This window comes from Calypte anna, chromosome 13 (genome assembly GCF_003957555.1).
Source record: "Calypte anna isolate BGI_N300 chromosome 13, bCalAnn1_v1.p, whole genome shotgun sequence".
In the NCBI taxonomy this organism is placed as follows: Eukaryota; Metazoa; Chordata; class Aves; order Apodiformes; family Trochilidae; genus Calypte; species Calypte anna.
This window is the reverse complement of record NC_044259.1, coordinates 17041109-17053120: the sequence shown is the minus strand read 5'-3', so window position 1 is coordinate 17053120 and position 12012 is coordinate 17041109. Positions and strand designations below refer to the sequence as shown.

The 12012-nt window shown below is 54.1% G+C and overlaps 1 protein-coding gene across 3 annotated transcripts; it reads left to right on the top strand.

Annotated features, from left to right (window-relative positions):
• Positions 1–4722: 4722 nt before the first annotated feature.
• Positions 4723–9986, top strand: YIPF5 (Yip1 domain family member 5). 3 transcript variants are annotated; one of them, XM_030459321.1, is made up of 6 exons: positions 4723–4786; positions 5107–5216; positions 6729–6901; positions 7500–7645; positions 8848–9029; positions 9700–9986. In XM_030459321.1, the coding sequence occupies exons 2-6, from the start codon at positions 5116–5118 to the stop codon at positions 9872–9874; spliced, it is 777 nt and encodes a 258-aa protein (XP_030315181.1). In that variant the 5' UTR covers positions 4723–4786; positions 5107–5115; the 3' UTR covers positions 9875–9986. The 3 variants fall into 3 exon arrangements, with proteins under 3 accessions (XP_030315181.1, XP_030315182.1, XP_030315183.1); XM_030459322.1 differs by having other exon boundaries at positions 9617–9986; XM_030459323.1 differs by having other exon boundaries at positions 4729–4786; positions 6779–6901.
• Positions 9987–12012: the final 2026 nt, after the last annotated feature.

Sequence of the window (12012 nt, the reverse complement as noted above, 5' to 3'; positions counted from 1 at the left end):
CTGCAACAGAGAAAAGCAGATCGGCTTGGAAAGCCAAGCTTCATCTCCTGTGCTCAATGGGTCTAAATTTGTATTTATTGATTTGCAAGTTCTGTTTCTTCACTAACCGATGGAAGGGCTACGTGCGACTCCGACGTTTAAAAGAAAATTCACACTTCATCTCTACCGAAACACGCACAGGGGGAAGAAGAACCGAGTCCTACCTGGGTTACAGGGGCTGCGTGGATCCTGTAAAGGAACGCGGAATGTCCGGACACAGCCCGAGGCACCCAGCGCTCCCTCCGGATGGAATCCGAGCCCGGCACAGGGGCAGCAAAGGCAAGAAAAGTGCTCCCGGCAAGAGCAGCATCCAGGGAGTGAAACGCAGTCACCGGAAAGTTAACGGCGGCAGGTGAGGAGGAAACCCACCCGTAGGGAGAGCTGGGGAGAGGGGGAAAAATAAAGGCAAAAAGAAATAAAACCCAAAAAGCGATGAAGACCCCTGACTAAATCCTCTCGGGGGGGTCTCAGATGACTTGCAGAACGCCGGCAGCTTGCGCTAGGGGCGGGCGGGCTCGGGCGGCTCCCGCGGCGGGGGGGCGGGGGGGTCCATCTCCCCCCCCCTTCCGGGGCCTCCACCGGGACCAGGACCGGGGCCGCCCCCCCCTCTCCGCTCCGCCCCGCCCCGCTGAGCCGGGCCGGGCCCTGGGGCCGCTCCTGCGGCGGGGCTGCGCGGTTCGGTGCTCAGCGGCGCGGGGCCGGGAGCGCGGAGGGAGATGCCGATTGCATCATCTTAAAGGAGTCGGGGCGGGATGCGAGCCCGACACCCGCACCGGGACCGGAACCGGGACCCACACCCGCACCGGGAGGGGCAGCAGCAGGGCCGGCCCCGCTCGGCTCAGCCCGCGGAAAGTTGCGCCCCTCCCCGGTCCGGTGCGGTCCGGTCCGGCCCCTGCCCGGAGCTGCCGGGCGGGCGGTGCGGGATTGCCCGGTGGGTGCGGGGTGCCGGCGGGGTTTTTCCGGCAGAACCGTGGTTTTGTCAGGGTGCTGGCACCCATCATCTCCCCGGCAGGGCGGGAGCAGCTGGGGCGGGCAGGGACCCCCGGGGGATGCTCGGTGTGCGGGAGCTGCCCCGCACCCGCTGGGTTTGCGGGGCTCTAAGGGGGTGCGGGGTGGGCAGCAGCGGCCGAGGCTCCGATCCCGTTCTCCCGTTCCCCGTGTCCGCGGCGGTGCCGCCACCTCGTGTCGTTGGTGGCGATGTGGCAGGAGAGGGGAGAGGAGGTTACACGGAATAAAATCATGAAGCCTTTTCCTCAGGCATTACCCAAAACCCCGGAGTTTTGGGTGAAATCCCTGCGTGAGGAAGTTGCGGTGTGCAGATTTGCTTTGCTGACCACTCCAGCTGCAGGTGTTCCAGGGAGATTCTGCTGGAAACGTGGCCATCATTTTTTAATAAAAGGGATCAAACCCCAGAGCAGATAAACCCAACGTGGCAGGGCAGGTAACTCGAAGTGAGGGGGTAAAATCCTCACCGTGTGCAGGGACAGACTTCTCACCTTCCAACCTGGGGGCTGAGCACTTACCCAAACCCTCGATTTTCACCTTAATCTGTTAATTAATTCCGAAGCAGCTGCTGGGCCTCGGAACCAAGGTTCTGCCTGTCACCTCTGGACCCGATTTCTGATTTCCCACCAGCAGATCCTGCCACAGGAGCTCAGAAAGAGCAAAGTGTGGTGCCTCCTCCTTGGCAGTGCTGGTGGGAGAGCTGGAGAAGGAGCCATGGAGCCCTTGGGAGGGGGATTTAAGGGTCTGATGAAGATGTTGACCCTTTTGCCTTCACCCCCTGTTAGAGGTCTGGCAGAGTCTGACCCCTTCCTGGGCCGGGCAGATGCAGCGACGGCTCCGGGTGGGATCTGAGCTCCCTGGTGCTGCCCCTGCCCAAGGCACTGAGCATTGCACCAGCTCCTTCACACAGTTTTCTTCTTCATTTTAGCTGTGAGTCTGTCATGACACGAGGATCAGTTTCCCCAAAGCCCGTGGTGCTGGGCTGGGGGGCACTGAGGAATTATTTGACTCCACTCAGTCCCAGGAAATCCCTTTGTAATGGCACAGGAGGGTGAAGATCCAGACCCCAGAGCTGGGGGATACAGACAGAAGTTTAGGGGTGGGTTTTTTGGGTTTGGTTTTTTTTGGGGTGTTCTCTGGGGTGTTGTGCAGGTGCTTCTGGAGTGTCACGGGGGCAAAGGAGCCCTGTAAAACATTGTGATTCCTGACAAGCTCCTGTGAAGCAGCCTGACACAGCCACCATGTCATCAGTGAACAGAGAGGCACTCAGGCTCTGAGGCTTTCTGGAAATCATAATCAGAAGGGCCCTTTGAAAAGAACAAAAACCTCAGGATTTTAATCACAACAGCTCAGAAACGCACCTGCATTTCCAGCTGATAAAGGGGAAATATTCAGCTCCTGCTTTGCCCCCTCCACAGGATGTTCCAATCATTTGGAGCTCGTTTCCCCTGATGAAATGACTTCAGGAGCAAAAGCATCACCTCGTGCTTCCCAGTGCCCAAACCCACCCCAAGGAGAAGGGAGATGGAAACTCTGGAGATCTGGGACAATGACACCAGTGACCTAAATGTCAAATATGTGCCAGGACCAGATGTGTCAGGAAGGGGAGGAAGGGGGGGAGGGAGAGCAGTGGGATCGGGGCTGCAGCAGCAGTGGGAGGGGGATACACCAGCTCTCCATCCCAACCAAGGCACCCCCACAAAAGGAGGAATGTGAAAACACCAAAAAAAGCACCCAAAAAAAGTAGGAAAAATGTCCAGCAGCAGCTGAAGGAGTAACCCTGGGGGAAAATAAACATAAAAGTCTCTAAGTTGGGTTTGGGACAGAAGATTTCAGCTGAAATGGCACACGGGAACTTCCATCACAAGTCTTGCAAACTGGGGTGAAAAAGGGCAACGTGCAGCCCTGGGTTAATGATGTTTTGGTTCAGAAATGACCCCAAGGTGCCCCCTGAGGGTCCTGCAGCCCCTGTACCAACCCCAGCAGCCTCATCCCTGGATGCTGAGGCACAGGGACATTTCCCAGGGGAAAGGAAACCTCAGGGAGCAGCCACAACAAGAGGTGCCCAGCCCAGGGCTGGCTTCTCGGCAGAACAGAGGGGATCAGGCACCAGGTCCTGGGGTGCTTCCAGTCTGACCCCCACCTGGAGCAGAGAATGGTGAAAAGCCCTGGGAGGAAGAGCTCCAGGCTCTGGTGGGGTCCCCAGCCTTGAAGCCAAAGCCTTTCCCAGGACAGGGAGGACATTCCTGCTCTTCCCATCCCTCCAGCAGCTCTGGGAATTGCCTTCCAAGCAGGCAGCCAGGCAGAGGGAGGGAGGATGGTGAGCTAACCCCACACGTTATCCTCTGATCCAGCACTCTGGATTACACACAGCCAGCATCTCATCTGCTGAAATCCTGCAGGAGGTGTGAGTGAGCCCTGACAAATCCTTCACTTTGAAGAAAAAGCATAAAGCAAAAGTGACAGAATCTCCCCAGGAAAGGCTCTGCCAGCAGAAGGCCCTCGGGTTCATCACTGAGGCACCAGGCACATCTGTCCTGCAGCTTTTAGTCCTGAGAAGAAGGGGAAAAACAGCCCCAAGTGCTGAGATCTGCCCCTGGCTCCTGCTCCCCTCTCTGCCCTTCCCTCCAGCATTCCCAAGGTTTCTGTGTGATGTTTTTATCCCCACACTGTGCTGTCACCAACACGGGTGTCACCACAGTCACCTGCCCTGACCCCACCAGCACTCTGTGACCACCCCATGATTCCATCAGGAGCTTGGCTCTGATTTTATGGGATTTTGACTCTCATTTTATGAGGATCTTGACTCTCATTTTATGAGGATCTTTGTCCCTCTAGGAGCCATTTCCAGGTCCCCTGTTCCTGGTAACCACTGCCCCCCCGGGAAGGGGTTTGTCCAGGGGGAGTTTGGTGCCTCACAGGCTTCCAGAATCCTGGAAAAAGATTTTTTTTCTTTTTTCCAATAAAAACACCACTTACTAACAGGTTTCCCTGTGACCTCGGATGCACCAGTCCCTAACCCTTACTGAAACCCCTCTGCTGGTGCCCGTGTCCCTCCAGGCTGAGGGGAGGATTTACAACCAGAATTCATGTATTTGGTGTCAGCACCAGGAGGGAGCAGGAAAAGGAGTAACCCTGCCTGGTTCTGCAGGTTCCTGAGGGGACAAAGCATCATTTCCTCTCTTTGAGTGGTTCTGCAGGTTCCTGAGGTTCACCTCAGGATAAATCACCATTTCCTTCCTTTTGCACGGGGAGGTGTGTGGGGGGTGACCCTCAGCACAGCAGAGGAGCCGAAGCAGTGGAAGGGAGTTCCTGAGTGCCGATGCGGACACAGCTTTGTTCCTCGCACGCATTTAAACCCCAAAACCTTCGCTTTATTTCACCTTTCCGGCAGAACGAGGGGGCTCGGGGCCCGAGGCCCGCAGGCCCCTGCGGTAACCGACCCCCCGGGCCCGCCTCTCCGCAGCCTTGCGGGGTCACGGGGCCTTCCCGCAGGTGGAACCCGCAGCCCTGGGCCCGGCGGTGCGGGAGCGGAGCGGAGCGGTGCGGGAGAGGCCGCGGCCGCCATCCCGCGCTCCCCCGCCGCCATCTTGCCCGGCCGGGGCGTCCCGTTCCCATGGCAACGGGGGCGGGGCGGAAGGGGCGGTGCTCACGGCGGCGCGCTCTCAGTGACGTCATCGCGCTGCCCCGGAAGTGCTGGCGCGGCGGCTGACACGTCGCAGGGCCCGGGCCGGGGGTGCGGGTGAGGCCTTGGGGTCCCCCCGGGGTCCCTCTCACACCCCGGGGATCCCCTTCACCACCTCGGGGGCCACCTCAACCCTCCCGGGGTCCCCCTCAGCCCCTCTGGGGTCCTCGCAGCCTCCCGGGGTCCCCCTCACCCCCTCAGGGTCTCCCGCAGCCCCCCCGGGGTTCCGCCGCCTCCTCTGAAGGGCCGGGGGGATCGGGGTGCCGGGGTCCCGGCTGCGGGGGCGGTTGGGAGCGTTGGGAGGTGCTGCCCCAGGGGGTTCTGTGATGGGGGGGGGGGGGTCGGTCCCCCCCTGACCCGTCCCGGTCTCTTTGCAGAACCCGGCGATGTCGGGGTTCGACAGCTTCAGCACCGAGTTCTTCCAGAGCAGTTACAGCATCGATGAGCAGGCGCAGGGCTACGACTACAGCGGGAGGCCCTACGGCAGGTAAGGGCTGAGACCCCCCCGGGACCCCCAGGGCTGGCAGGGGGCTGGGAAGGTCCAGTCATGGAGGGGGGTCCCTCGGGGGGTCCAATCCCCCCCCCAGCAGGGCACAGGGAACACATCCGGGGGGGTTTGGGTGTCTCCAGGGAAGGGGATTCCACACCCCCCTGGGCTGGGGCTCCCTCACCCTCCCAGGGGGAAGGAATTCTTGCTGATATTTGTATGAAAACCCCGTGCTCCAGTTCACACCCACTGCCTCCTGGTGGCTCTGTCCTCCTGCTTCTTGTAAGCCCTGAAATCCCTCCCTGCCCAAACCTCCAGCCTGCCCAGGGCCCTCTGAAAGGAGTGGGGGGAGGCAGTGGGGTGGTGAGTGGGTGCTGCTCCTGCTGCCTGGGGAGGCAGAGCTGGGGAGTTGGATGGGCTGGGTGTTCCTCAGGGCTGCAGGAAGGGACTGAGGGCTCCTCTGCAAGCTCAGGAGCCTCTGGTGCTTCCAGAGTCCCAGAAATGAGCTCTGGGTTCAGGGGGTTCAGGAGGGAAGTGTGGGGGCTGCTCACGGGTCCTGGCAGCCCAGGCTGTGGGGTTTGGGGTCTGTGAGCTGGGTGAATCTGTTCTGTCACTGCAGGGTTGGAATCCTGCCTGAGGCACAAGGCACTGAAGCAAAAGGGGGGAAAAAGCTGGGTTTTAAAGTCTAAATTCTTTTTAAACAGTGAGGGAACAACAGGGATTGTGTGAGGAGCTTTGTTCTCTGATGGTGGGACAAATAGAGGAGCAGGAAACCCGTGCAGGCATCAAGTGAGTTGTGAGGAGGAGGCAGTGAGCAATGTGTGAGGTGTAAAACATTGCTGCTCTTCTGCAGCCTGGAGCAGGGATTGAGTGCCTGGGTAAAGCCTTAGGATCAAAAGAAAGGGACTTAAAATCAAAAACAGGAGACTTGGAATCAAAAGTAAGAGACTAAAAATCAAAAGTAGGAGACTTAAAATCAATGAAAGAGACAAACTCAAAGGAAGGAAACTTAAACTTAAAAGAAAGAGGCTTAAAAACAAAAGAAAGAGACTGAAAAGTAAGAGACTTAAAATCAAAAGAGACTTAGAATCAACAGTAGGAGACTTAAATTCAACAGTAGGAGACCTAGAATCAAAAGTAAGAGACTAAAACTCAAAAGAAAGAGACTTAAAATCAGTGAAAGAAACTTAAACTCAAAGAAAGAGACTTAAACTCAACAGTAAGAGACTTAGAATCAAAAGTAGGAGACTCAAAATCAACAGTAGGAGACTTAAAGAGAGAGACTTAGAGTCAAAAGGAAGAGACCTAAACTCAACAGGCAGTGGTGGTGTCTGGAGCAGGAGTTTCCCTGGGTTAATAAAAGGCTTTGAGGAGTCTGAGCTCCTGAGCAGGGCTCCTCTGGTGCAGCCTTGCTGCAGGGACCATCCAGGCAGTGCCTGGAGAGCAGCTCTGTTGTTTCTGTGCCCAGGAGGGGTGTGTGGGGTGTGTGTGTGATGCAGTGTCCCCTTGCAGGCAGTGTGGAGGTTATGAGTACTCCCAGCAGAGTGCCTTTGTCCCTCCAGAGATGATGCAGCAGCAGCAGCCCTACACGGGGCAGATCTACCAGCCCAGCCCTGCCTACACTCCAGCCTCAGCTCAGTCCTTCTATGGCAGCAGCTTTGAGGATGAACCTCCTCTGTTAGAAGGTAAAACCTCTGCCCCATGCCCCACAGCTCTGCCCCAGCTGGGCAGGGGGTGCAGCCCCTGCTCCCCAGAGGGATTTGGGGTTCTCAGGAGGGTTTTGTTCTTGTTTAACTGTGGGACAGGCCTGGGACTGTTAAACCTGTGCCTCCCTCCCAGCTGGCAGAGGGGATCAGTGACACTGAGTGCTGAGCTCTGCCTGGGATGGAGCTGGTGTCTGGGATGGGGGGGTTGGGTTCCAGCTGGGATCTGGACCCAGAACCTTTGCTCTGACCCCTCTCAGCTCCACCTATTCCTGACACCTTCCACCCTGCTGCCCTCGTCCTTTATTTGTCTTTATTTTTTTTTCTCCCAGGGTCAGGGTGCTGGGCTGAGGGGGTGTTTGGGCTGACCCAGAACCACCTCCTTCTGTCCTCACCTTCAGGACCCACTGGGTCTCCTCCAGGTCTCTGGGACCTGGCTCCTCACTCAGAGCTTCTCTGCCCCCCGTGGGGTGGGTGATCTCTGGAGGGTTTTGAGGTGAAAACTTCAGAGTGAAGCACAGGGGGGGAGCAAGAGGAAGGGAAAAAGGAAATAACTATGCATAATTCTTGTCATTTCTAGAACTGGGGATCAACTTTGACCACATCTGGCAGAAAACCCTGACAGTGCTGCACCCCCTGAAGGTGGCAGATGGGAGCATCATGAACGAGACAGACCTGGCTGGACCAATGGTCTTCTGCCTGGCCTTTGGGGCCACCTTGTTACTGGTAGGATACTGGTGGCAAAAGTCTCACTGGTTGTGCATGAATGTCCAAGGAACCTCCAGGTTTATTGGGAATGACTCCTTGGCATGGAATGGCAAAAAAAAAAACCCAAAACCCCACATCCTGACCATGGAGGGACCCGGAATTTCCCACTGCTGTGGCACTGCTTGGGTGCCAGGGGCACTTGAAGCCTGTTTTAATGAGTGACCTTCATGTATGGGATCTGGGCTGGCAGATCTGAGCAGCACATTCATAATGCACACACTGAAATGCTCTTTTCCTGAGAAATTCTCACTCTCTCCTGGGGGACCTATGGGGGCTCTTGGGGTTTGTTTGGTTTGGTTTGTTGGGTTTTTTTAAGTACATTGAATGTAGTGAGAGAAAACAAGCTTAGCCTAGCAAAAAAAGCTGAAAGCAGGTAGGATTGAGTTTGTTTTTTGTGTGTGTGTTGCTGGGGGAAGCAGAGAGCTGGGTGGTGAGGGGGCTGAGCTGGGAAGTTGGCAGTGGGAGCCTCAGAGCCCCCTGGAAGCTGCAGGAGCTGCAGGGGTGGGCACAGATGTTGTCAGGGAACAAGGAGCTCATCCCTGGATAAAAACAGGGGATGGAATGGGATTCCCCTGGTGGGAATAACACCTCTGCTGTCCTGAGAGCAGGGTTTGGGGTTTGGGGTTTTTATAAAACAGCCCCAGGTGAGTGGTGCTGGTGGCACAGCAGTGCTGCACAGCTCAGCTCCAGCTGCTCTGGGGAACCTGTGGTAATTTATTTACCTTGGGCTTTGCATTCGTGGAGCCTCTCACAGCTGGAAGGGCTTCAGGGCTGGATCTGTCAGGAATTTCCTGGCTGATCCATGGGGTGGTCTTCAGGCACAACTTTTGGGAAGGCTCCAGGTGCAGGGAAAACCAGGAGCTGGTTGAACCCTAAGGAACTCAGAGGCTTTTGCAGCCCAGGTCAAAGAGTAACAGCCCAAAATCTGCTTGTTCAGGTAGAGAAAATGAGGCTGAGTGTGTCAGGTGGGTGCCTGGAGTCTCCAGCTTGTCCTGGCTGTGGGAAAACACTGGAACTGGGACACAGGGAGCGGGGTGGGGGGCGGCGAAGCGAGAGGAGGGAAACACAGAGACACTTCTGTCCTTGTCCCCTGGGCTGTGGGGTCAGGGCTGGCACTGGTAACTAACCTGTTAACCTGGTTAACTCTGCTTGCCTTGCAGGCTGGTAAGATTCAGTTTGGTTACGTGTATGGCATCAGTGCCATCGGGTGCCTGGGGATGTTCTGTCTCCTGAACCTGATGAGCATGACCGGCGTCTCCTTCGGCTGCGTGGCCAGTGTCCTGGGGTACTGCCTGCTCCCCATGATCCTCCTCTCCACCTTTGCTGTTGTGTTTTCCTTGCAGTAAGTGCCTCAGATTTTATAGCTGGGCGTTGGTTTCCCATCCCTGAGGGGGTGAAGGGAGCTCCTGAAGGAAACTGTCCTGCTCAGGGGTGAAGCTCCAGGTGTCTGAGCGGGGCGGTGTGAAAGCAGAAATATCAGAGGGCTTCTGGGTGTTGTTGGGGGAAAGAGAAGGAAATAGGGTTTTATCTGTAAGTCAGTTAAATACACAGGCTCAGGTAACAGCACCAAGTTTGGGGTTGGTCAGCTGGGAATGGCAGAAGTGTCAGTCCTGTAAGGTTGGGAAATAATTATCATTTAAGAGAGAAATCTGAATTGGACAAGGGGAAGGGAAGCAGTGTGAGGATTAGGAGTGGAGAAGAAAGAACCTGCTACAGTTCCATTGCTCACCAGGTCAGTTAATTCTGCCATAATTGAGTGGCAAGGCTCTGAAGCCCTTACTGGAACTCATTTATTTTAAGAAGTGAAAGAAAAAACTTAGAATTCACCTTGGAGCCTGGGAGAGGCCTCAGAAGGAGCCCAGGGACAGCTCCTGCAAACGTACCTACACGAGCCTGACAGGAACTCTCTTTTTATCCCTGCCTTTCCAGGGGAGTCCTGGGGATTATTCTCACAGCTGGAGTCATTGGCTGGTGCAGCTTTTCAGCTTCCAAAATCTTTATTTCTGCCTTAGCCATGGAAGGACAGCAGCTTTTGGTGGCCTACCCCTGCGCCCTGCTCTACGGAGTCTTCGCTCTCATCTCCGTGTTCTGAACAGACTGTCCCAAGCTGCTGGACTCCAGTGGGCCAAAAAAGCATTAAAAAAAAAACAAAAAAAAAAGAAAACATCCCCAGGGAACATTATTTAGTTGGACCAGAAAAAACAGCTGCAAACAACTGTAATAGTGTTGCTCTCACAAAACTTAGACCTGTTCTGAATCATCTGGAGCAATTAAAAGTCTTGTGTTCACTTTTATAGGACTTTGGATACTGTTTTCAATTGACCTGAGGTGTCTATAGCTTTAATAAGTGTTCATGCTCATCAGGTTAATGTGATTTCTTTCTCATTCCTTTTATCTTTAGAAAAGTAATTTCTGGTTGTTTATCTGAGGCTCGGGGATTTTGTTTGGGTTTTTAGGGGGGGCAGAAGGATTGCATCCACCAGCTGATAGATTTCTATCAGCAGAGCTGCAGATGCCCTGGATTTGGGGCCCTCTTGGAAGAAATCTGCAGTGATAAAAGAACCTGTTTCCCCTCTTACCAAAATGCACAAATGAACACAAGCAATGGAGAGTGTTTGCTGTATCCTAACAAATACACTCTTAAGCTCCTTGATCTCATCTGTTTGTTCATTTGGTGTGATAGTACTTCAGGAATTAAGATAGTTAAATTATCAACTAGAAAACGAGATGCTTAAAAGCTAAAGGGATCTGTAATTTTGTCAGACTTGAAACACAAACATGTGGGTGTCTGGGTAGCCAAAGGTCAGCTTGGATTTCTGAAGGTGACTTCAGCTGGGGTTCCTTTTCCTAATGGTGCACATACCAGCTAGATGAAGAGTTCTCTCTCTGGCAGTACTTCCAAGGAAAACACCATCTTGAAACATGTTCTGCTTGTCAGTATTGTAGTTACTGTAAAATAATTTAAAGCATATTGATTAAATTTTCCTTAAATTTTGAAAGAAGTGTTTGATTTTTTTTCTGATCTTTTTAAGGTGGGGGTCAGTTACTAAAACAGACACTTCAATATTGAGGAAAAAAGTGATATTTCAGCTGTTCTCAGTGGGTTTGCTGCTTGCTTGTGTCACAAGTACTGAACCTCACACCACCTCCTTTGTGATCATGGCTGCTTGCAGAAGCCTTACAGGTGTGAAGTGGGAAGGGAAAAGTTGTTGTTCTTCACATGAGCCCTTGGTGACACTTGAAATGAGCAGGAAAAGGGAACAGACCCATTTTAACTCTTTCTGGGGAGGTCATTACAGAGGCAGGAACTCCCTGCTCTGACCAGGGACCATTTCTTTGGCAGCTCCATCCCAGGGATTTAATGCCATTGGATTTACCACAGGTGCTCATTTGTCCTGTCCATGGAATGATCTGTTCCTAGGAGGGGGATCACAGGTCAGGCAGGGGGTGGTGACACTTTTGGGTGACACTTCTGTGTGAAGGCATCCCCAGAGGAAAGCTCTCAGCTCCCTGACACCTGGGGAGTCACTGCAAAGCCTCCCCTCCCATCTTGCTTCCCTGCTCCCACAAATCCCTCCCTGGTGCCTCTGGAAGCTCCTGAGAAGCTCCCTCTTTGTGGGCCAGAGGGAAGTTGTGGTTGTGTCCCTGGAGCTGTGGATGGGACCTGTTTGTCTGTCACCCCTCCAGGACTCAAACCCTGATGCTCAAGCCCCTTCTGCCCCGTGCTGCTCCTGGCTGCCAGGATGGATTTTCCAGCTCTCACAGGTAAAAAAAAACCCCTTCCATTTCCTTCCAGAAGGGACACCCAGAGCCCAGCTAACTTTCTGCTTCACATAATTACAAATTACCATTCTAAATAAATCAGTGAGTTGGGGTTTATGTAGCAGAATGTTTTACTCTGTGCTGGGAGGTGCTGGTTCCTGGGGCTCAGCACCCCACCTCTGTCTACCCTGGTGCACAAAGTTCTTACTCCTCCTAATGAAGAACATTACCTGCTGGTGGAGCACGATGTCCTCTATTTGTGGAAATAAATTACAGTGATTACTTTTCCTAATGAGGTCTAATTAAGCACAGAGTTGCTCTGGTAAGAACAAAAGCTCACATACTTTCTTGAGCACGTCAGGTTCTTGCACTCCAGTCCTGTATTTTGGCAAAGGGGACTAATTAAGCTTACCTTGCATACACAAGGGTTTTCACTCCTTAAAGCTTCCACCAATTCTGTGGCTTCCACAGTGATTATTTACATATTAAACTGTTACTTACAACCTTTTCTCTTGCCACAGCAGGAGCAAAGTAAGCAGGCAAGGACAGCACAACAGTGAGCT